General features: G+C 48.3%; 1 protein-coding gene and 1 long non-coding RNA gene across 2 annotated transcripts; one reads left to right on the top strand and one right to left on the bottom strand.

Moving 5' to 3' along the window:
- Positions 1–6,960: 6,960 nt before the first annotated feature.
- On the bottom strand, positions 6,961–7,860 carry LOC119951345 (zinc finger protein 239-like; the record flags this gene model as incomplete). Its single annotated transcript, XM_038774473.1, has 1 exon — positions 6,961–7,860. A coding segment is annotated over one exon (900 nt), but the record flags the coding sequence as incomplete, so codon positions are not given.
- Positions 7,861–12,696: 4,836 nt separating this feature from the next.
- Positions 12,697–19,889, top strand: LOC119951347. The gene is made up of 3 exons (XR_005457593.1): positions 12,697–12,778; positions 15,286–15,451; positions 18,152–19,889. It is a non-coding gene; the product is annotated as an uncharacterized LOC119951347 (long non-coding RNA).
- The last annotated feature ends 5,130 nt before the right edge of the window (positions 19,890–25,019 follow it).

The raw sequence follows: 25,019 nt of genomic DNA, 5'->3' as shown, positions 1-25,019 counted from the left end.
TCACATGCCCTCCCATCCCCAAGGAATAAAGCTTCTGAAGTAAGCATGTTTTCAGAATCCTTTCATGCTACAACACATGTGAACATTTCAACACTGTAACAATGTCTTTATTACACATTGTTCAGATAATGGTTTCTCTTTGTCCCATTTTACAATGAAACATATCACCTTGGCAATACTATAAGCTTAACCCTGAACAAAACTAACCCAATGTGACAATGAGGTTTGAAAGTTCAGCTTGCTCGAGAGTCCCAGTGCTCTTGTCAACAAGAGTCCATTTTACTATTGGTAGATTCACTTTCTTTGAACCTTCCCAAGAGATCTCCTTGCCCACCTCACAGTCTTCCCAGTTTTCCTTGGTGAAAAGGTTGTGCTTCCTCAGATTCACCCGAGGAAGGAGCAGTGCTCCGAAAGCTCGTGTTTGAAACAAACCTGTTGGACTTTAACCTAGTGTTGTAAGACTTCTTACTGTGCTCACCTCAGTCCAACGCCGGCATCTCCACATCTTAGGCAGGAATACAATTGAACTGTTTCATTCAGTTACTGTAATTCCTTCTTCATACAGTTTCAAATGTTGAGGCTAATCAGAGCTTGAAGGTCTCTCTTGCCAGTACATTTATCCTCATTGCACATTCTTTATACATACAATTAAGCTTTTACATTTTTACAACAAATAAAACTCGGGCTTTTACTATAATTACTGATTCATTACAGTTTCATTAATTGTAACTTAATTAAGGATCACCAGATATTTCATCATCTGTTACAGACTTATAGCTAATTAATATATTTAATTAATACATTTGATTAATGCAAGATATACTGGTTCTCTACTGAGTAGTATTACACTCCGTATGCTTCAACCGGTGTCTGTCTATATATTTACATTGTGTATTTATTAAATGTCCTATTTTATCATGTATAGAGCAACCTGTCTGGACTGCACGCAGTACAATACTTTTCACTGTACCTCAATACACGTGACAATAAATCAAATCCAATCAAAGAGACAGTTTCTCACTAGTCTTCAGATTGAACAATGAGACTTCTTAAAAATGATTCATTCATGAGAGGTGGGCATCACTGGCTGGGCCAGCGTTTACTGCTCATTCCAATTGCCCTTGAACTGCGTGTCTTGTGAGGCTAATTCAGAAGTCACTTACATGTCAACCACAACATTGCTGTGGATCTGGAGTCACGTGTAGGCCAGGCCACATAAGGAGAGCAGATTTCCTAAAGAACATGAGTGAACCAGACGGCTTTTTACAACAATCGCCAATGTCAACATTAGACTTAATTTGAGGCTTTTATTCAATTTCAATATCTGTCGTAGCCAGATTCGATCTCAGATCCCCAGAGCATTAACCTGGGTCTCTGGATTACTCGGCCAGTAACAATACCATTACACCACTGCCTAGCCCACATAGTCTTGGCAGAATATAATGTCTTGTAAATTCTCAAAACGATAAAGTAATTTATTTTTTCAATCAAATTCTGATAGCTCTACAGTTTCTGAAAACATTTTTGTTGATGGTGTTATTTTCTGAAATAAAGTCTTTACAAAATAATTAACTAATACACCAATTCACTTATGATATCAATGTTCACTGCTGAATAATCATTAATTTATTTATTGCTTTTTGCTATGAAATCAATACACAATTAATATAGAAAAGGTACAGAAGGTGAAATGGCTGCAGGAAGCCACGTGTTAGAGGTATAAAAGGGCTGCCTTGAACTTGTTACTAATGACAGTGAATACACTATAAAAATAACAATTTTGAAACTAAATGTGATTACACATGCGCACTTACAGCTTCTTACATTACAACAGTGAATATATTTCAAAAGTACGCCATTGGCTTTAAAACACTTTTGGAGGTCCAGTGGTAGTGAGAGGTTTTATAGAAATGTACACTTGTTCCAATTGTCTGGAATCTAGGATATATTACACTCGGTGTCCTCACCAAAATCATTGATAAAGATTGAGTCTTAATTTCGTGTAATAACATCGTTGACACCATTTTGATATGATGTGTCTGGGGTTCCACAGAGTATGTACAATGTGTTGTTGTGACTTGGAATGCACTGTCTATAAATAGTGCTGAAATCCCATTGCACTGTAACTTCCAAAAGGGAATTTGATGCATTCTGAAAAAAAAGTTTAACAATGGGATTAAATGGATCGCCATACAAAGAGCTGGCATAGGGAAAATGGGCCAAATAGACTCCTCTGTGCTCAAGGAGCCTTGTGTACATGTAAAACGAGTGGTAATGACCTGGAACCTACTGCCTATAAAGGTGGGAGATGCAGAAATGAGGGAAGGATTTCAACAGAACATTCGATGGTCACTGAGAGAAATCAACCTACAGGGATTCGGGGACAGAACGAGGCAATGGACAGACTGATTTGCTCCACAGAGAACCAACATGGTCTCAAAGGGCTGAATGGCCTCATTCCCCACCGTCCAGATGCTGTGATCTCAGGAGAGAAATTCAGCTGCTCCAGTCACTCCAACTAACTGGAGTCCCTTATCCCTGGTGCCATTCTTGTAAATTTTCACAGTAACTTCACTGCAGTGTTAATGTAAGCCTACTTGTGACAGTAATAAAGATCATTATTGTAAATGTCTTCTACAATCTAAAAACTTCACATCTTTCCTAAAGCGTGGGCCCCATATACAAGGTTCCATTCCAGAGGATAGAATTGAAAAGCAGGGAGGTTATGTTCAACTTGTTTAGAGCCAGGGTCAGACTACACTGGGAGCACTGTCAACATTTGTCATCTCCATTTCGGGGCAGCACGGTAGCATGGTGGTTAGCAGAAATGCTTCACAGCTCCAGGGTCCCAGGTTCGATTCCCGGCTGGGTCACTGTCTGTGTGGAGTCTGCACGTCCTCCCCGTGTGTGCGTGGGTTTCCTCCGGGTGCTCCGGTTTCCTCCCACAGTCCAAAGATGTGCGGGTTAGGTGGATTGGCCATGCTAAATTGCCCGTAGTGTCCTAAAAAGTAAGGTTAAGGGGGGGTTGTTGGGTTACGGGTATAGGGTGGATACGTGGGTTTGAGTAGGGTGATCATTGCTCGGCACAACATCGAGGGCCGAAGGGCCTGTTCTGTGCTGTACTGTTCTATGTTCTATTTAGAAAAAGGAAATAGAGGCACTGGAGAAGGTGTAACAAAGATTCATAATATACAGAACTGAGAGCATTTAACACTCAGGAAAGGCTGGGGCTGCTTGTTTCTGGAAAAGAGAAGACTGATGGGTGACCTGATGGAAATCTCTCAGATTGTGAAGGGATTCAATAATCCAACAGGAATTTCAGTAGAAACCGCTTTACAAAGCGAGTGGTGAGAATGTGCAACTTGCTACCACAGCGAGTGGTTCAGGTGAACAGCATGAATCCATTGAACAGGAAGCCAGATACATACATGAGGGAGAAAGGAATAGAAGGAGATGCTGATGTGGGAGATGTCGAGGGGTGGGTGGAGGATCATGTGGAGCATAAATACTGACACAGATCATGGCTAACCTCAGCCGGTATGGGAATTTAACTTGTGCTGTTGATGTCACTCAGCACGAACCAGCCTTCCAGCCAACTGAGCTAACCGATCCCTGTGTAAATCTGTAATAATTGCTTAAATATTATGATTGTCTGTCTCACACCATACTATTTAATGTAGTTTCCCAGTGCCCCTCAGACACCATGCCCCTCATACCCGGATAGTTTCCTTCTGTGAGAAGCACCAAGATAAATTAAACAAAAGAACCATGAAACCACCATAGCCCATCTTCAAGGCAATGTGGCATGATTTTTGGGTTTCCAAACAGAAATAGTAATGTAACATCTTCTAATCTCCAAACATCCTTTCACTCTTTGATCCTTGTGAAATGTGAAACCAGATATTCGCAAGAAGGCTCAGAGAGAATCAGCCCACTGGAGGCGAAGTCGTGAGACCGGTCAGTCCAGCAGAAGGAAACCCTCTGACCATTCCCATTGACCAACAGAATGAAACAAATGCAGTCCTGGATATAATTGACAACAGAAACAATAACAGCAGAATCCAATCCCTGTAATCAGTTGTGAACTTGTTGGTGTCTCAGAAAGTGCACTGAAGTGGGCAGCATGGTGGCGCAGTGGTTAGCATTGCTGCCACATGGTGCCGATGTCCCAGGTTCGATCCCGACTCTGGGTCACTGTCCGTGTGGAGTTTGCACATTGTCTCCATGTGGAGACAACTTCTCCCTGTGTTTGCGTGGGTTTTGCCCCCACGACCTAAAGATGTGCAGGGTAGGTGGATTGGCCACGCTAAATTGCCCCTTAATTGGAAAAAATGAATTGCGTTCTCTTAATTTCTATATAAAAAAAAGTGCGATGAATTACAAAACCCCGTCACACATTGAGGGCAGGTGAATGGCCTCTCCCCAGTATAAACTCCCTGTTGTGACTGCAGATGGCATAACCGAGTGAATCGCACAAACAGACATAAACGGGTGTGAGATAATCGTGATTGTGGAGACATGGCCCAAGGGTGACCAGGGATTGGAACTGAATATATTCAGTATTCAGGAAGGACAGACAAAAAGGAAAAGGCAGTGGAGTGGCAGAGGAAATTAATGCAATAGTGGGGAAGGATATTAGCTCCAACAATGTGGAATCTGTATGGGTAGAGCTGAGAAACACCAAGGGGCACGGAAATTCATGGGCATCGTATATAGACGCCCAAACTGCAGTGGTGATGTTGGGAATGGCCTAAAACAGGAAATTCGGCTGACTGTAAAAGTTTATATAAGGATGTGAAGAGAAAAAGATTGGTGAAGGCAAATGTAGGTTCCTTACAGTCAGAAACAGGAGAATGGATAATTGGGGACAAAGAAATGGCTGAGCAAATAAATACATATTTTGGTTCTGTCTTCACAAATGAGGGCACAAATCAGACACCAGAAATTTTGGGGAACGCGGGATTTAGTGAGAGGTAGGAACTGAAGGAGATCAATATTAGTAGAGAAATGGTGTTGGGGAAATTGATGGGATTGAAGGGTGATAAATCCCCAGGGCCTGATACTCTGCATCCCAAAGGGCTGAAACAAGTGGCTCTAGAAATAGTGGATGCATTGGTGGTCATCTTCCAGGATTCTATAGACTCTGGAACAGTTCCTGCAGATTGGGGCTGGTTTAGCTCACTGAGCTAAATCGCTGGCTTTTAAAGCAGACCCAGGCAGGCCAGCAGCACGGTTCGATTCCCGTACCAGCCTCCCCGGACAGGCGCTGGAATGTGGCGACTAGGGCAATCTGAAATAAAATTAAAATGAAAATCGCTTATTGTCACGAGTAGGCTTCAATGAAGTTACTGTGAAAAGCCCCTAGTCGCCACATTCCACCGCCTGTTCGGGGAGGCGGGTACGGGAATTGAACCATGCTGCTGGCCTCCCTTGGTCTGCTTTCAAAGCCAGCGATTTAGCCCAGTGTGCTAAACCAGCCCCTGGTGACCAATAAGCGATTTTAATTTTCATTTCATTTCAGAGTGGAGTGTGGCTTATGTAACTCCACTATTTAAAAAGCGAGACAGAGAGAAAAAAGGGAATTATAGACCAGTAAACCTGACATCGGCAAAATTCTAGAATCCATCATCAAAGATCTTAAAGCAAAGCACTAAGAAAACAGTGGCAACATCGGGCAGAGTCAGCATGGATTTATGAAGGAGAAATCATGCTTGACAAATCTACTGGAATTCTTCGAAGGTGTAACTGGTAGAGTTGACGAGGGCGAGCCAGTGGATGTGGTATATCTGGACTTTCAGATGGCTTTTGACAAAGTCCCGTGTAAGAAATTAGCATGTAAAATTAAAGCACATGAGATTGGCGTGTTGAAATAGGTAGAAAATTGGTTGGCAGACAGGAAACCAAGAGTAGGGATTAATAGGTCTTTTTCAAATTAGCAGGCAGTGACTAATGGCGTACCGCAGGGATCGGTGCTAGGACCCCAGATATTCACAAGATGTATTAATGATTTTTAAAAAGTTTTAATTACCCAATTTTTTTTTCCAATTAAGGGGCAATTTATCATGGCCAATTCACCTACCCTGCACATCTTTGGGTTATGGGGGTGAGACTCACGCAGACACGGGGAGAACTTGTCTCCACACGGACTCAAAACAAGAAGGCAGACTATTAGCTGAATGGCCATAAATTGGGAGAAGAGAATGTGCAACGAGACCTGGGTATCCTTGTACACCAGTCACTGAAGGTAAGCATTCAGCTACAGCAGGCGGTAAAGAAGGTAAATGGTATGTTAGCCTTCATTGCGAGCGGATTCGAGTACAGGAGTAGGGATATCTTGCTGCAATTATACAGGGCCTTGGCGAGACCAGACCTGGAATGTTGTGTGCAGTTTTGGTCTCCTTATCTGAGGAAGGATGTTCTTGCTCTGGAGGGAGTGCAGCGAAGGTTTACCAGACTGACTCCTGGGATGGTGGGACTGAAGTATAAGAGATTGAATCAGTTAAGATTGTATTCGCTGGAGTTCAGAAGAATAAGGGATCTCATAGAAACCTAAAATATTGTAACAGGACTTGACAGGGTAGATGTGGGAAAGGTTTTCCCGATGGTAGGAGTGTAAAGAACGAGAGGTCGCAGTCTGAGGATACGGGGTGGACCATTTAGGATAGAGATGAGAAGTAATTTCTTCAACCAGAGAGTGGTGAGTCTGTGGAATTTGTTACCACAGGAAATAGTTGAGGCCAATACATTGTATGCTTTCAAGAAGCAGTTGGATATAGCACTTAGGGTGAAGGGGATCAAAGGATATGGAGGGGAAAACTGGATTAAGCTATGGAGTTGGATGATAAGCCATGATCGTAATGAATGGCAGAACAGGTGCGAAGGGCCAAATGGCCTCTTCCTGCTCCTATTTTCAATGGTTCTATGTAATCCCTTCCCACACTAAGAGCAGGTGAATGGTCTCTCCCCTGTGTGAACTCGCTGGTGTGTCTGCAGGTGGGATAACTGAGTGAATCCCTTCCCACACTGAGAGCAGGTGAACGGCCTCTCCCCAGTGTGAACTCTCTGATGTCTCAGCAGGGTTGATGAATCAATGAATCCCTTCCCACACTGAGAGAAGGTGAATGGCCTCTCCCCAGTGTGAACTCGCTGATGTCTCAGCAGGTTTGATGAATCAATGAATCCCTTCCCACACTGAGAGCAGATGAACGGTCTCACCCCAGTGTGAACTCGCTGGTGTATCCGGAGTGTGGATGAATCATTGAATCCCTTCCCACACTGAGAGCAGCTGAATGGCCTCTCCCCAGTGTGAATTTGCTGATGTTTCTGCAGGGTGGATAACTGACTGAATCCCTTCCCACACTGAGAGCAGATGAATGGCCTCTCCCCAGTGTGAACCTGCTGATGTCTCCGCAGGGCGGATGAATCACTGAACCCTTTCCCACACTGAGAGCAGGTGAAAGGCCTCTCCCCAGTGTGAACTCGCTGATGTTCCCGCAGGTGGGATAAATGAGTGAATCCCTTCCCACACTGAGAGCAGCTAAATGGCCTCTCCCCAGTGTGAATTTGCTGATGTCTCTGCAGACTGGATAACTGAGTGAATCCCTTCCCACACTGAGAGCAGGTGAACGGCCTTTTCCCAGCGTGAACCCGCTGGTGTCTGTTTAGGCTGGATAACTGAGTGAATCCCTTCTCACACTGAGAGCAAGTGAACAGCCTCTCCCCAGTGTGGAATCGCTCGTGTCTCTGCAGATTGGATGAATCAATGAATCTCTGCCCACACTGAGAGCAGGTGAACGGCCTCTCCCCAGTGTGAATGCGGCGATGAATCTCCAGCTCAGATGGGAATCTGTATCTCTTCCCACAGTCCCCACATTTCCACGGTTTCTCCATGTTTTATGTCTCCTCGCGTCTCTCCAGATTGGACAATCAGTGGAAGCCTCGTCTACACACAGAACATGTGGTCTGTCTCTCCTCACTGTGAATGGTGTGATGTTTCTTCAGGCCGTGTAACTGGTTAAAGCTCTTTCCACAGTCAGTGCTCTTGTCTGGGTCTCGGTGCTTTTCCAGTCACACTCACGTTTAAAATCTTTTGAAACCGGCAGATTGGACAAACATTTCTCCTTCTCACGGTAGGGGCCTCACGGTAGCATGGTGGTTAGCATCAATGCTTCACAGCTCCAGGGTCCCAGGTTCGATTCCCGGCTGGGTCACTGTCTGTGTGGAGTCTGCACGTCCTCCCCGTGTGTGCGTGGGTTTCCTCCGGGTGCTCCGGTTTCCTCCCACAGTCCAAAAGATGTGCAGGTTAGGTGGATTGGCCATGCTAAATTGCCCGTAGTGTAAGGTTAATGGGGGGATTGTTGGGTTACGGGTATACGGGTTACGTGGGTTTAAGTAGGGTGATCATTGCTCAGCACAACATCGAGGGCCGAAGGGCCTGTTCTGTGCTGTACTGTTCTATGTTCTCGCTGATAATATTCAGAGCTCGATGATATTCAGATCAGAAGGAATCAAGTGAGTTTGTCACATCGAGACGTGATGTTTGAGATTTCTGTCTATAATTCCTCCTCTTCCAATATTCTTTAAAAACAATTGACAAAAGTCATCATTGTTAGTACAGGATAGAAATTCAGAACAGACAGTTCTAGTTCCTCTGGAACATTATTTACTCTCTTGTTCTCTAAAAGCTGTAAATCTCCATACCACACAATCTCCCTCCATTCTCACTCTACTGTATCTAATATTCACCCTCCCAATTCTCCTGATGGTGCTGGTTCATGTTAATTGACAGATCCAAGCTCAGCTCACTGCTTCCTGACCAGCACAGAGCCATTAGAACAGGAGTAAGAGTCGGCCATTTGGCCCATCGAGTCTGCTCAACCATTCAATGAGATCCTTGACCGATCTACCTCAGCCCCAATTTCCCACACGATCCCAATATCCCTCGATATATTCAATATCTAGAAATCTATCAATATCTGTCTTTTTTTTTAACAAACAATTTTATTGAGGTATTTTAGGCATATAGTAAAAGTGACATTGTATAGTACAAAAAAAGAAGTCAAGACACAAATTAAACATAGTGCAAACCACGGCTCTGTTCACGAAAGGAGCTGCCTCAATATCCCCCTACTCTACTCTCCCATTAGTTCCTTGAAGACGTCCGAGACTCTACCCTCTCCCACCTCTCCCCTAGAAACTACCCTGTCCTGCCTCCCCTTCGGTGGGAGACGTGGGAAGGATGGCACCAGTCTGCGTATGAATATCATTGGCCTGTGAATGTGGAAGAAGAAATGTTTGTCTGTTCTGTCTGCAGGAAAAGATTTTCAAGATCAGTGTGACTGAAAAAACCCCGATACATACACGCACGACTCGAGTGAGAGTGTTCCAGTGAACTGACTGTGGAAAGAGCTTTCACCAGTTACACGGTCTGAAAAAATATCACACCATTCACAGCGGGGAGAGGCCATACATGTGTTCTCTATGGGGACAAGACTTCAACTGATCGTCAAATGTGGAAAGCGACAAGGGCACCAGCAGCATGCTGAAACTATGGAAATATGGGGACTGTGGGAAGGGATTCAGATCCCCATGTGAGCTGGAGACTGATCACCATAATCATACCGGCGACAGACCATTCACCTGTTCTGAGTGTGGAAAGGGATTCACTCAGTTATACCAGTGAGGATTTATCCTCGAGGTGGGCAATATCATCGTTCTTTTTCTTTTTGTTCTGAGAGGGGTTGCCCGCCAGGAGTAAGCTGGTGAATGAGAGTCAGATGGGGGCTGCAGCTGTCGAACCAATTTTGGCTTGTTTTGTCTGGGTCAAAGGGCGGGGGGTGGGGGTTGGTTTCAATTTGTGTATCTGGGTGGGGCGATGGCAGGAAATGAGGGTGGGACAGAGGGGTTAGCTTGCTGGTGATGACGATAGAACTGTTTTTGTTTTACTCTCAGGGTGCGTGTGGCGGCCATCTTGTGTGGACCCTTGGCTTGTACTTTTTGAAGATTTACTCGATCGTCCGTCACGGTGGAAATGGCTGATTCCATGATGGGGAAGTGGGGGTGGGAGACCCTGGATTTGATTGGTCATCTAGAATGTAAGGGGATTGGGTTGAACAGTGAAGGGGTCGAGTGTTTTCGCTCACTGAAAGAATCTAAATGCTGGTGTGTTGCCCAATGCAAGAGACTCACTTGCAGATTAGAGATCAGACCAGGGTGGCACAGTGGTTAGCACTGCTGCCTCACGGCACCGAGGTCCCAGGTTCAATCCTGGCCCTGCGTCATTGGCTGCGTGGAGTGTGCTCATTCTCCCCATGTCTGCACGGGCTTCGCCCAAAACAACCCAAAGCTGTGCAGGTTAGTGGATTGGCCACGTGAAATTGCTCCTTAATTGGAAAAAAAAATATTCGGGCACTCTAAACGTATAGAAAAAAAATAGAGATCAGACTAGACTGCGGAGGGGTGAGCCAACTGTTTCACTCGGGCTTTGACGAAGGGCTCGAGCTGCTGCAATTCTAATCAATAAACAGATTCCTTTTTCGGTCACTGGGCTCGTTGCGGACACTAATGGGAGATACACGGTGGTCAGTGGGTTGTTGGCAGGTACATTGGTGGTGCTGGTGAATGTCTATGCCCCTAACTGGGATGATGGGTGGCACGGTAGCCCAGTGGTTAGCACCATTTCTCCACAGCACCAAGGACCCAGGTTCAATTCCCGGCTTGGGTCACAGTCTGTGCGGAGTTTACACATTCTCTCTGTGTGAGCGTGGGTTTCTTCCAGGTGTTCCGGTTTCCTCCCAGTTCCAAAAGATGTGCTGTTAGGTAATTTGAACATTCTGAATTCTCCCTCAGTGTACCTGAACAGGTGCTGAAATAGGTGACCTGGGGATTTTCACAGTAACTTCATTGCAGTGTTAATAATAAAGAATGTGGCAATAATAAAGATTATTATTATGTGGCATTTGTGAAAAAATTGTTGGGATCCATCCCAGACCATCCGACATCGGCCCAGGCACCAGAAACGACAATGGCAAATCCAGCAAAAGATTTTTTTAAACTGTTCCCATCAGCAGATTGTAAAAGGATTACAGGACACAGATTTAAGGTTGTGAACAAGATCTACACGGGAGATAGGAGGTAGTCATTTTATACAGATCTGGAACTCAATGCTTACACATAAAGGTTGATAATCTCCAAGTCCTGATAACTCGAACAGCAGTGTCAGAATTTCATGTGAGGATTGGTTGTGAGTTTCCTGTCTGCGAATCCCTTTCTAATCCCCCGTGAAAGAAGTTTACAAAGGCATCACTATCAGTCCAGAAATGTAATTCAGGAAAGATAAATATTTCTCCTGGTGTGAATTTGCTGTGTGTAAATCTTCCCCTTCTAATTCCCTGTAAAAGGAGTTACCAAAATTAATCATAGATCACAGAATTTACAGTTCAGAAGGAGGCCATTTGGCCCATCAAATCTGCACCGGCTCTTGGAAAGAGCACCCCCTACTCAAGATCCACACCTCAACCCTATCTCCATAACCCAGTAACCCCACTCAACACTAAGGGCAATTTTGGACACTAAGGGCAATTTAGCATGGCCAATCCACCTAACCTACACATCTTTGGACTGTGGGAGGAAACCGGAGCACCCGGAGGAAACCCATGTGCAGTGACCCAAGCCGGAATCGAACCTGGGACCCTGGAGCTGTGAAGCAATTGTGCTAGCCACTGTGCTAGCCACAGTGCTACCATGCTGCCCGCAAACACTGTCAGTCCAGAAAAGAATTCCACTACATTCTCTCCTCCTGCTCCCGGGTCCACGATGACCACTCATGCTCCCCTCTGCATACTGACCCTCGTTGTCATCAGCAGTCCCCTGATTTGAGGATGATGTTGATTCAGGGTTGCAAGTTTCTGCCCTGCGTCTTCATGTGACTGAACAGAGCCGCAGACCTTTGGACACATGGGGCAAGATGCCCAATGAGGCAGTGAAATCCGGAGAGCAGGATTTGCTTCCTTTTCTTTCCATCTCTGCCACCGCTTTGCATCATCAATAAAACATTGGGACTCAGACACTAATCCAGTTTGATGGACAAGTTGTCTCCATTCTGAACAATGGGGAACAAGCTCCTCCCACTCATTGAAACATCGCCCCCGAGACGCAAACGCGCATGCGCCCTGATGCACATCCAATAAAGATGGCGGCCGTTAACCCGAGATGAACATGAGGAGTTGCAGTTCTGCTCGGCACAAACTGGGTCCCTGAATTTTTTTCCGCGGTTTGCGGCTCACAACAGCTTTACACAACGTTTCCGCCTATTCCCGCGATCTCTCGCTCCCTCATATTGTTAAACGCCTCTTACCAATTTCCGATCTGAAAAAACGTTCTTCTCTTGCGCCATTACCCACACTGCGCATGCTTCAATCACAGCGGGCCCCGCCCCTCATTCACTCCGATTGGTTGGAGGACCAGCCGCCCTCACTTGGTCCTCCAGTCTGGTCCCCTCTTCCTATTGGTCGGGATCTGCCGTCAATCACCGGCCATTGTGACGGTTGCAGATGGTGAGAGAGGCCATTGGCTCAAGCTGACTCGCTGATTGTTCCTGTCTCTGCCCCTCCCAATTCCCTCTCTTGCTGCCCTCTGATCTCCCACCCCTGTGCCTGAGGTGGGAGTGGGATCAGATGGAACTGTAGACCCTGCCCTTCGTTGGATTCAATGATGTGTTCACTTCTTCACTGCAGCCTGACTTATTATTGCAACAGACACTGTGTTTGCCACTCTCAAAGTGATGATGTGGAGATGCTGGCGTTGGACTGGGGTGACCACAGTAAGAAGTCTTACAACACCAGGTTAAAGTCCAACAGGTTCAAACCTGTTGGACTTTAACCTGGTGTTGTAAGACTTCTTACTCTCAAAGTGAGTGAATCCTTTGCTGTTTATCCTCTGGGCCCCAGCTCCACTATTATTGTCCGAGACCCTGAGGTGGTGTTGGTGGCGGCCGATAGGGTGGGGCAGTTCTGGTGAATATGCCCCAGCCATCTGCGGGCATGGCACCACATGCCATCCACAGACCAAAACACTTTATCGTCCTCCCCTTGGCGGGAGACCACGAAACGTCCCTCCGTGACCTCCTCCCGGGTCAGGCAGACAAAAGCCTGACGCCAGAAGTGGTATACATGGCGGAGGGAGAGGTCCCGCAGGCCACGTGTCAGCAGTGCCACCCCTGACCTGACCTCCCCCAGTAGGTTGAAATGGGGGAGGAGTAGCTCGGTGGGGAGGTAGGGCGGCACGTTTGAAAGAACCACACGTTCGGCGGTGGCCTCCAGCGGGTCCACCACCATGTGTGTCCTGCCCACCGTGAGCTCCATTTCCAGGACATGGTCGACATGGTACCGCCTGCTCGGCCCGCAGGAAAAACACAACGTTGCCGTACATCCTGGAGGCAGCTACGATGGGCGAGGGGCCGAAGATCCCGGCCATTGCACGTGTGCACACCTTGATGGTCATGGTGGGGATGGGCATAACGTTTGACCCTAAGTTGCCATGGTAGTAGGCAGAAAGGCGAGGGGGCAGCGGAGGGTCTAGGGGCTGCCGCCCCCGCATAGGTTCTTGGCAGCCCTGTCCCCGGCAGAGTGGAGGATGCCCCTGGGGTATTGGCCATGTCCACCCCTGGTACAGTCTGGTCGTGTATCTAAGACCAGGGTAATAGGGAAAGGGTGTGGGGAGGGGGGATGGATGTGGCACCACAACAGCAGGTGCCACAAGGGAAGGTGCTGCAGGGCAACAGCAGAGCGGGGCAGCATTCTTCAGCCAAGGAGGGGCCTAAAATAATGTCTCGGGCTGCCCCACACCCGCCACAGGTGGTGAAAGGCAGGCGGACAGCGTTCTTCAGCCTTGTTGGGCCTAAAACAACAGCCCTAAGGCCTTTTTAAAGTGGGTGAGTTGGGGTGGGGGCTCGCCGACCCGTTACTCCACAAGTCCGGTGGTGGTGGTGATACTGAGGATCTGGGGACAGTGGAGGAGGTACAAGAAGGTGGAGGGCGCATCGGTCTGGACCTTGATATGTAACAACCACAGGTTTGTCCCGGGTAAGATGGATGGTGGGTTCCAGAGCCGGCAGAGGGCAGGCATGAGAAGGATGGGGTATCTGTTCATGAAAGGAAGCTTTCCCAGTTTGAAGGCGCGAGAGGACAAATTTAATCTGCCGCCAGGAAATGCCTTTAAATATCTGCAAGTACGAGCCTTCCTGAAAAAACAGGTGGTGGCCTTTCCGACGCTGCCGTCACTGAGGATACGGGTCAGGGTGGTCTCTGGCACCTGGGTGGAGGAAGGGAGGGTGTCGGATATCTACCAGGAACTACAGGAAACCCCGGTGGAGGAGCTCAAAGGGCAAGTGGGAGGAGGAGCTAGGTGAGGAGTTGGAAGCGGGTCTGTGGACAGAGGTCCTGGACAGGGTTAATTCCTCCTCATCATGTGCCTGGCTCAGTCTAATTCAATTTAAGGTGGTTCACCGGGCACACATGACGGCAGCGAGAATGAGCACGTTTTTTGGAATTAAAGGCAAGGGCAGCCCAGCAAACCATGTCCACATGTTTTGGGCATGCCCAGAGCTGAGAGAGTTCTGGCAGGGGTTTGCGAGGGCAATGTCCAAGGTGCTTAACACCGGGTGGTGCCGAGTGCGGAGGTAGCGATCTTTGGAGTGGCAGAAGACCCGGGAGTTCAGGGGGCGAAAGAGGCCGACGCCTTGGCCTTTGCCTCCCTAGTAGCCCGGAGATGGATTTTATTAATGTGGAGGGACTCAAAGCCCCTGAGCGGCCTTTTTACCATATAAAAAATGCGCCGCACTGCGTATGAACTCGCTGGTGTCTCCCCAGATGGCCTAACTAGCTAAATCCCTTCGCACACACAGTGCAGGTGAATGGCTCTCCCCAGTGTGAACTCGCTGGTGTCTCTGCAGGGCGAATGACATTCTAAACCTCTTTGTGCAGTGAGAGCAGCTGAACGGTCTCTCCTCAGTGTGAATGCGCTGGTGCTCCATCAGTCCCTAAAACCACTTGAAGCCACTCCCAGTCAGAGCATTTAAAGGGTCTCTCCTAAGTGTTTGTGACGTGGCTCAGCAGGTTGGGTAACTCAGTAAATCCCTTCCCATCTGCAGAGCAGTTCAGCGGTGTCTCCACGGTGTGAACTTGTTGGTGTTTCATCATTTGGAATGAATGAAGTACTATATCCATTCCCACAGTCAGAGCAGGTGAATGGTCTCTCCCTAATGTGGATTCGCTGGTGTTTCTGTAGGTGGGTGATCCACTGAAGCCCTTCCCACATACAGAGCAAGTGAATGGTCTCACTCCGAGTGTGAATGTGTTGAATTTCCAGATGAGATGGGTACCTGAATCTCTTCCCACAGTCTCCACATTTCCACCATTTCGCTAAGGTGCTGGATGTTCTGCTGTCTCTCCAGGTTAGACAATCAGTTGAACTCTCACACAGGACATGTACAGCCTCCCCCCGCTGTGAATGGTGTGATGTTTTTTTCAGGCTGTGTAACTGGTTAAAGCTCTTTCCACAGTCACTGCTCTGGAACACTCTCACTCGGGTGTGTGTATATAGAACATATAGAACATAGAAAAATACAGCACAGAACAGGCCCTTCAGCCCACGATGTTGTGCTGAACTTTTGTCCTAGATTAAGAACAAATTAATCTACACCCCCTCATTCTATAATAATCCATGTACCTATCCAATAGCCGCTTGAAGCCCCTCATCCTTCTCCGTTCTAATGTGTAAAGGCCGAGCACCCTCAACCTTTCCTCATAAGACCTACTCCCCATTCCAGGCAACATCCTGGTAAATCTCCTTTGCAGTGGATAAAGGTGGATTTTTTTTCAGCCTGGATTAAAGGCCAAGTTCCCCACTCCATTCTGACTAAAGCTATGATTTTATTTCTCAAAAATATCAATTATCTCGGTGCTTTTCCAGTCATACTTGTATTTACAATCTTTTGAAACAGACAGAATACAGAAACATTTCTCCTTCTAGTTTCAAAGACTGGCAATATTCCAGACCCGTGGAATCGAGTGACTATCAGATTTTGATATAATGTTTGGTTTGAAATTTCCGTCTATAATTCCACATCTTCGAATATCCTGGAAAAGGAATTTACAAAAGACACCACTGTCAGTACAGGATAGAAATTCAGAACAGACAATTCTAGTTTCTATGGAACATTCGTTCCTCTTTTACTCCCCAAAATCTGTAAATCTCCATCCCATAAACTCTCACTCCATTCTCACTCTGCTGTATATAATATTCACCCTCCCAATTCTCCTGAAGGTGCTGATTGAGGCTGATTGACAAATCTATGCTCACTCCTTCCTGTCCTGGACACACATGCAGGCTGGGACTGAAACGTGTTTCATGGACGGAGTAGATTGATCAGAATATTGAACTTGTTGCCTATGAGGTTAATCGAGTACGATAATTTGTGAAGGAAATTGGATGGATACTGCTGGGTTACAGAAAGACATGCTGAGAATTACAGAATTGCTTGACAGAGAGTCGGCATGGATTCAAGTTGTCCAATGGACAGCTTCTGTGCCATCTTGACTCTTTGACTGGAAATACAATATACAACTAGAAATAATAATAAATGTACTTTACATAACCATAAATTATATATCTAATCTGTACCATATGACAACAGTAGATATTTCTCCGTTCAATATTAATTTAGTGTCCCCTTAAATGTCAGCCATCTCAAACCAGCCCTTTAATGTGAACATTAGGAAAGAGACGATCCTTTAAGCCAGACAAATAAATGTGTCAAGCTGAGGGAGCAAAGGATGTCAATGTCTTTGAGAGAGAGAGAGACCTGGGCCAAGCTTTCTAGAGTCTGCACCCTCCCTGGATTCACTTCCTTTCCCTTCAGTTGCTGCAAGTGACCAATTGAAGGTGAGAATGAGAAAAGAAATGGAAAGGGGGAGAAAAGAAAGTGTTTTACTCCCAGATGTTGGAGACAGGAGGAGGTTTCAGTCGGCGTTAAGCTCAATCTTTAGTCACACAAGCCCGTGTTCTGATTGGCTGGAGGTGCAGACTCCTTCCGGTCCGCCAAGTATTCCCATTGGTCACGTCCTCAGCATGAAGCGCGGGAGGGGGACACTGCACATGCGCAGCTTCCCCGGGCTGGGACACCAGCACGCAAGCGCAGTTGTCGAACTGTTTACCTGTTCATCCGACAGAAGACGAGGGAAACTAAGGAGGTGGTGGGAAGGTTTGGAAAAAACTTTATGGTCGGCAAAGCCCTATTGAAAATTGTCAGCTCCCTGGTTCACACCTTCGGAATTTCTCCCTCCTGAAACTTGGCCCAAGTTAACGGCCGCCATCTTGGTTAAGTGAGCACAGTAAGAAGTCTTACAACACCAAGTTAAAGTCCAACAGGTTTCTTTCAAACACGAACTTTCGGAGAGCAGCTCCTTCCTCAGGTGAATGGTGACAAATCTATTCACCTGAGGAAGGAGCTGCGCTCCGAAAGCTCGTGTTTGAAACAAACCTGTTGGACTTTAACCTGGTGTTGTAAGACCTCTTACTGTGCTCACCCAAGTCCAACGCCGGCATCTCCACATCATGGTTAAGTGAGTGGAGGATTGAGGGGATCAAACAGCGAGAATAGGCCCCACTCCTATTTACTCTGATTGGTTGGAGGACCAGGTGCCTGTTGCAGTCCTCCAGCCCCGCCCCCAGTCCCCATTGTTCCGGGTGGGGGAGGGGAGGACAATAAATCAGAGGTTCCACTCTGGACTCAATGAGGATTCTGATCTCTGGGAAGAAAGGAAACCCTGGGAGGTGGGCGGGGAGGATTTACAAACACTCGCTGGAGGCCCCAACCTCTCAATTAGACTCATTGATTTTGTCAGTCTGCAGACAGGAGCTGGAGAACTGAATCCAGGGAGAGGGAAGGTGAAAACTGAAAGTGGAGGAAAGAAATGGTGCAGATGGTCAGATGGGTTTGCATTTCAGCCCAGGGAGGAGGGTGAGTGTGCGAGACGGAGATTTACAACGTTAAGGGAAAAGGAGGAAAAAAAATTCCATAGAAACGAGAATTGTCCCATCTGAATTTCTATCTGTCACTGACAGCGATGATTTTTGTAAACTCATTTTCCAGGATATTACAAGGGGAGGATTTACAGATGGGAAATGCAAATCAGACCTCACACCAAGATTTAACAGAGTCTCTCCATTCATCAGGATCTGAATATCATCGAGATGTGAATCTAGAAAGATAATTTTTAGTCTGTGGGAAAAGATTTTGAACATCGTTGTGACTGGAAAAGCACCGAGACACACACACCCGAGTCAGAGTGTTCCAGAGCACTGACTGTGGAAAGAGCTTTAACCAGTTACAAGCCTGAAAACAACATTGCAGCACTCACAGCGGTGAGAGATCGTAAACGTGTTCTGTGTGTGGACGAGGTTTCAACTTTTGTCAAACCTGGAGCCTCACAAGCACACCCGCACAATGGAGAAACGGTGGAAATGTGGGGACTGTAGGAAGGGATTCAGGTCACCATCTGAGCTGGAAATTCATTGACGCTGTCACACTGGAGAGAGGCTATTTACCTGCTCTCTGTGTGGGAAGGGATTCAGTGATTCATCCAACCTGCGGACACACCAGCGAGTTCACACTGGGGCGAGGCCATTCACCTGCACAGTGTGAGGAAAGGGATTCTCTCGGTCATCCCATCTGCTGAGACACCAGTGAGTTCACTCGTGATGACAGAGTTTGGATTCTATTCCTTTAGCTGCTGTTAATCACATCCAGGACTGAACCATGTTCATTCTGCCACTGGTGAAGTGGGAGAATTGGAGGGTTTCTTACTGCTGGACTGGCCGGTCTCACCACTTTGCTTCCAGTGGGATGATGCTCTTTGAGCCTGGGAGAGCACATTTCCACTGATATGATCCACAAAACTGATAAGTACATTTATTCTAACTTTCAAAATAAGTAGTGTCTTTTCCTGATTTCAGGCAGATCTAAAAAAGACAGAATTGGAAAAAGGTCTGGCAGCATTTGTGGTGAGAGAAACAGACGTTTAACGTCCAATGTAACTCTACTTTGGAACTAAAGAGAGGGAGAAATGTGATGGTGAGAAAGGGGGGAGGGTCAGAAAGAACAAAAGAGAAAGTCAGGGGTTGGTTAGAGGGTGAGTGAGATTAAATGACAAAAATGTCCTGGAACAAAAGGCAAAGGGAGAGGTAATGGTTGTAGTAAAGAAACAAAGCATTGGTCCAGAGTAAGTGTTAATGGCAGAATAAAGGACAGCTCCGTCTGGAAGCCAAAGAACATGAAAACAAGATGCAGATTGGCACTAGGCAAAAACACAAATCAAAATGGAGGAGAGAGTTCAGGGTTTGAAGTTGTTGATCTCAATATTGAGCCCAGAAGGCTGTAAAGTGCCTCATGGGAAGATAAGGGGCTATTTGTCCAGCTTGTGTTGGGCTTCTCCGGAACATTGCAGCAGGCCGAGGACAGAAATGTGAGCCTGAGAGCAAGGTGGTGAATTCTAATGGCAGCAAGCGGAAGGTCAGGGTCAGGCTTGTGGACTGAGCGGAGGTGTTCCACAAAAAGGGCAGGGAACAGGCTACAGATGAATTAAAGAGAAACCATTTGGGTCCAGAATATTGTGAACATCCTTTTACTCTGGTTGTCTTTGATCGTCAAGTCATTGTGTTTTTTTAACCATGTTTTGTTTCATTAATAAGACCATAAGACATAGGAGTGGAAGTAAGGCCATTCGGCCCATCGAGTCCACTCCGCCATTCAATCATGGCTGATGGGCATTTCAGCTCCACCTACCAGCATTCTCCCCGTAGCCCTTAATTCCTCGCGACATCAAGAATTTATCTATCTCTGCCTTGAAGCCATTTAGCGTCCCGGCCTCCACTGCACTCCGCGGCAATGAATTCCACAGGCCCACCACTCTCTGGCTGAAGAAATGTCTCCGCATTTCTGTTCTGAATTTACCCCCTCTAATTCTAAGGCTGTGCCCACGGGTCCTCGTCTCCTCACCTAACGGAAACAGTTTCTTTGCGTCCACCCTTTCTAAGCCATGTATTATCTTGTAAGTTTCTATTAGATTTCCCCTTAACCTTCTAAACTCCAATGAATACAATCCCAGGATCCTCAGCCGTTCCCACTTTTATCAGTGAAAATATTCGATTTTTCTGGATTTTTCATGATTAGATTGATGCACTTCAGGGAAAGTGGGTGAGAGGGGTTGACAGGCTCATTAACAGAAAGTGAGTCCCTCTGAGGTTATTGCAAAAGGAGCCAGAGGAGATGTGATTTTATTTTTTGACACTGAGTTATTCTGATCTGCCTGAAAGCTGATTCAATTGAATCTTTCCAAAGGGTAAATACTTGAAAGGGAAGAATTTGCAGGGCTGTGGGGAGAGAGCAGAGGAGTTGAATGAATCAGAGAGACCTTTCAAAGAGATAGCAGGGGCACGATGGGCAGAGTTTTTAAATTGAAGACTTCTGTTATCTGATCTTGTTATGTGGAACTTTATTGATTTCAGCCACCCCCAATTTACCATTCAATAAATTCACTTTGGTTCAGACAAGACATTTTTTTTTATAACAATTTTATTGAGGTAGTTTTTGGCTTTATAAACAGTTACAGACATCATCAGAAAGAAAGCAAAGAAGGCAAAAATGTGCAAACATCCACGTACTTTCAATACTTCCATCGTAACATATTGCACAAGCCCGCTCCCCTCCCACCGGTACTACCCGCCATATTTTCCCTCCTACTCTACCCCTACCCCCCCCCCCCCCCCCCCTCCCCGCTAACGCTCACTCTCCCGCAAAGAAGTCAATAAATGGTTGCCACCTCCGGGTGAACCCCTGCACAGATCCCCTCAAGGCGAACTTAATTTTTTCCATACCCAGGAAACTCGACATGTCCGCAAGCCACCACTCAGTCTTCGGGGGCTTTGAGTCCCTCCACGCCAATAGTATTCGTCGCCGGGCTATCAGGGAAGCAAAGGCCAAAACATCGGCCTCTTTCTCCCCCTGGACGCCCGGGTCTTCCGAAACCCCAAACATTGCCACCGCTGGACTCATCACCACCCTTGTTTTTAGCACCTGGGACATGACCCCCGCAAATCCCTCCCAGTACCCCCTCAGCTTAGGGCATGCCCAAAACATGTGAACGTGGTTCGCTGGTCCTCCCGCGCACCTAGCGCATTTGTCCTCTATCCCGAAAAATTTGCTCATCCGAGCCACTGTCATATGGACCCGGTGAACGACCTTAAATTGAATCAGCCCGAGCCGAGCACATGTCGCGGTCGAATTTACCCTACTCAGGGCCTCTGCCCACAGCCCATCCTCCATTTCCCCGCCTAGCTCCTCCTCCCATTTAAGTTTCAGTTCCTCTGTCTGGGACCCTTCCTCCCTCATGAGCACCTTATAAATACCCGAGACTCTACCCTCCCCTTCTTCCCTCCTAGAGACTATTCTGTCTAGGATCCCCATTGGCGGGAGGCGTGGGAAAGATGGGACCTGTCTACGAACAAAGTCCCGCAACTGTAGGTATCTAAAATCATTTCCCCTTACCAACCCAAATTTCTCCTCCAAGCTCCTCAAACTCGCAAAGCTCCCTTCCAGGAACACATCACCCACCCTTCCCGCCCCCGCCCGCCGCCATATTCTGAACCCCCCATCCATACTCCCGGGGGCAAATCGATGGTTGTCGCAGATTGGCGCCCAGACAGACGCCCCCATCTCCCCTACATGCCTCCTCCACTGGCCCCATATCCGCAGGGTCGCCACCACTACCGGCCTGGTGGTGTACTTGGCCGGCGGCAGCGGTAGAGGAGCCGTGACCAGGGCTGCCAAGCTGGAGCCCCTGCACGAAGCCGCCTCCACCCGCTCCCAAATAGACCCCGTACCCACCATCCACTTCCTTATCATAGCGATGTTGGCCGGCCAGTAATAATTGATCAGACTCGGCAAAGCCAGCCCTCTCTCGCTGCGGTTCCTCTCCAACATTGCCTTCTTCACCCGCGGGGATTTTCCCGCCCAGACAAAGCTCATGATCAGCCCGTTAACTCTTTTGAAGAAGGACTGTGGGATGAAGATCGGGAGGCACTGAAAAATAAACTAAAATCGAGGGAGGATTGTCATCTTTACAGTCTGCCCCCTCCCTGTCAGCGACAGCGGGAGTGCATCCCATCTCCGAAACTCTCCCTTCATTTGCTCCACCACCCTGGCCAAATTTAACTTATGCAGCCTGCCCCAGTCTCGTGCCACCTGGATTCCCAAATACCCGAAATTTTCCTCAACCAGCCTAAACGGTAGCCCTCTCAATCTGTTCTCCTGGCCCCTTGCCTGGACCACAAACATTTCACTCTTGACCGTATTTAATTTGTATCTTGAGAACTGGCTGAACTTCCTCAGCATTCCCAGTATAGTTCCCATCCCAGCCACTGGGTCCGACACGTACAGGAGCAGGTTGTCTGCGTAAAGAGAGACCCTATGTTCTACCCTGCCCCTCACCATCCCCTTCCATCCCTCTGCGGCTCTCAGCGCAATCGCCAGCGGCTCTATGGCCAGCGCAAACAGCAGCGGGGAGAGCGGGCAGCCCTGTCTGGTCCCTCGGTACAACCTAAAGTACTCCGACACTTCTCTGTTGGTCCTGACGCTGGCCCTCGGGGACTGATATAATAATTTGATCCAATCCACCAATCCCTCCCCGAACCCAAACCGTCCGAGCACCTCCCATAGATAGTCCCACTCCACCCGGTCAAAGGCCTTCTCGGCGTTCATTGCCACCACTACCTCCACCTCCCTACCCACTGGGGGCATCATTATCACATTAAGTAATCTTCTCAGGTTGGCCGCCAGCTGCCTACCTTTCACGAACCCCGTTTGATCCTCCCCAATCACCTCCGGTACGCAGTCCTCCATTCTACCCGCCAGTACCTTTGCCAGGAGCTTGGCGTCTACATTAATCAGGGAGATTGACCTGTAGGACCCGCACGCCTCTGGGTCTTTACCCAGCTGCAATATCAGTGATATGGTGGCTTGTGACCTTGTCGGCGGCAGGGTCCCTCTGTCCCTTGCCTCATTGAAAACCCTCGCCAAGACCGGGCCCACCAGCTCAGCGAACTTCCTATAGAACTATACTGGGTATCCATCCGGCCCCGGGGACTTCCCCGATTGCATGGCCTTAAGGCCCCCCAATACCTCCTCTAATCGGGGCCCCCAGCTCTTCCACTCGCCCCCCACTTACTGTTGGGAAGGTTAACCCGTCCAGAAACCTTTTCATCCCCTCCGGTTCTTCCGGCGGCTCCGAAGTATACAGGTCCCGGAATACCTTATTCAATTCTGCCGGGTCCTCCACTTTGCGCCCCCCCCCCCCCCCCCCCGTCCCTCACTCTACCTATTTCCCTGGCCGCCTCCCTCCTCCTGAGTTGCTGCGCTAACAGTCTGCTAGCCTTTTCCCCATGCTCGTACACCACTCCCCTTGCCTTCCTAAGCTGTTGCACGGCCCTACTCGTGGATAGTGCCCCCAGTTCCTCCTGTAGTCTCTGCCTCTCCCTGAGTAAAACCTCCCCCGGGGACTCCGCGTGCTCTTCATCTATCCGACCCATTTCCCTGACCAATCTATCCATCTCTGCCCGGTCTGCCTTGGCTCTGTGGGCCCCAATTTAAATCAGCTCCCCCCCGCACTATTGCCTTTAGCGCCTCCCACAGGGTCGCCGCTGAGACCTCCCCCGTGTCATTCACCTGCAGGTAATTTTGCATACATCTCCGAAGCCTCTCACAGATCCCCTCCTCCGACAGCAGTCCCACGTCTAGCCTCCATTGCGGGCGTTGGTTGCTCGCTCCCCCGATCTGCAGGTCTACCCAGTGTGGGGCATGGTCTGAGATAGTAATTGCCGAATATTCTGTGTTCTTTACCTCCCCTATACAATCCCTGCTTAGTACAAAGAAATCTATCCTAGAATATACTTTATGGATGTGCGAGTAAAACGAGTAGCCCCTTCCTGTCGGCTGTCTGGTTCTCCAGGGGTCCACTGCCCCCATTTGCTCCATGAACTCTTTCAGCTCCCTTGCCATTGCTGGGAGTCTACCCATTCTGGGACACGACCGATCCAAAGCCGGGTCAAAGACCATGTTAAAGTTCCCCCCCCCCCCCCCCCCCCGCCAATATTAGCCTGCGGGAGTCCAGGTCCGGGATCTTCCCCAGCACTCTTTTAATGAAGTCCACGTCATCCCAGTTCGGGGCATATATATTCACCAGCACCACTCTTCTCCCCTCCAGTCTGCCCCGTACCATCAGGTATCTGCCCCCCCTGTCTGCGGCTATGCCCTCCGCCTCAAATTGCACCCGCTTGTCGATCATGATTGCCACCCCCTGGACTTTGAGTCCAAGTCCGAGTGGAAGACCTGGCTAATCCAACCCTTCCTTAGCCTGGTCTGGTCAGACACTTTCAGATATATCTCCTGCAACATAATTACGTCCGCCCTCAGAGCCCGCGAACACCCGCGCCCTCTTAACCGGCCCATTCAGTCCCCTGATGTTCCAGGTGATCAGCCTGGTCGGGGGGCACAACCCACCCCCCCCCCCCCCCCCCCACCCCCCCCCACCATGCTGGTCAGCCATAGACTTTCTCGGGCCGGCCCCCGGCCCGTGCATCGCGCCATTCCTGGCCCGCCCGTTGGCTGCCTCCACCCTCAACCTCCTTTCCAGTGCCTATTTCAAGTCCCTCCCACGTCAGCAGAAACCCCCCCCCCTAACAACGTTCCCCGATACCCCCACACCTGCCATCCACTGGCTGTGATCTCCCCCCCCCCCCCCCACCTGACTCCCTTGACTAGCCAATCTGCTAACCCGGTGACTCAACACTCCGGCGCCCTCCTGTCTCATTCCCATTGTTTCCCCGTCCTCCCCACTCCCCAGCTTCCCCACCCCCCTCTCCAACCCACTGGAGCAAACGCACTGGCACAGGAAGGCATGGTCATC

The sequence above is a fragment of the Scyliorhinus canicula genome, chromosome 17 (assembly GCF_902713615.1).
Source record: "Scyliorhinus canicula chromosome 17, sScyCan1.1, whole genome shotgun sequence".
Taxonomy (NCBI): domain Eukaryota; kingdom Metazoa; phylum Chordata; class Chondrichthyes; order Carcharhiniformes; family Scyliorhinidae; genus Scyliorhinus; species Scyliorhinus canicula.
Note: the sequence above shows the minus strand (reverse complement) of the source record. Positions and strands in the feature narration are given on the sequence as shown.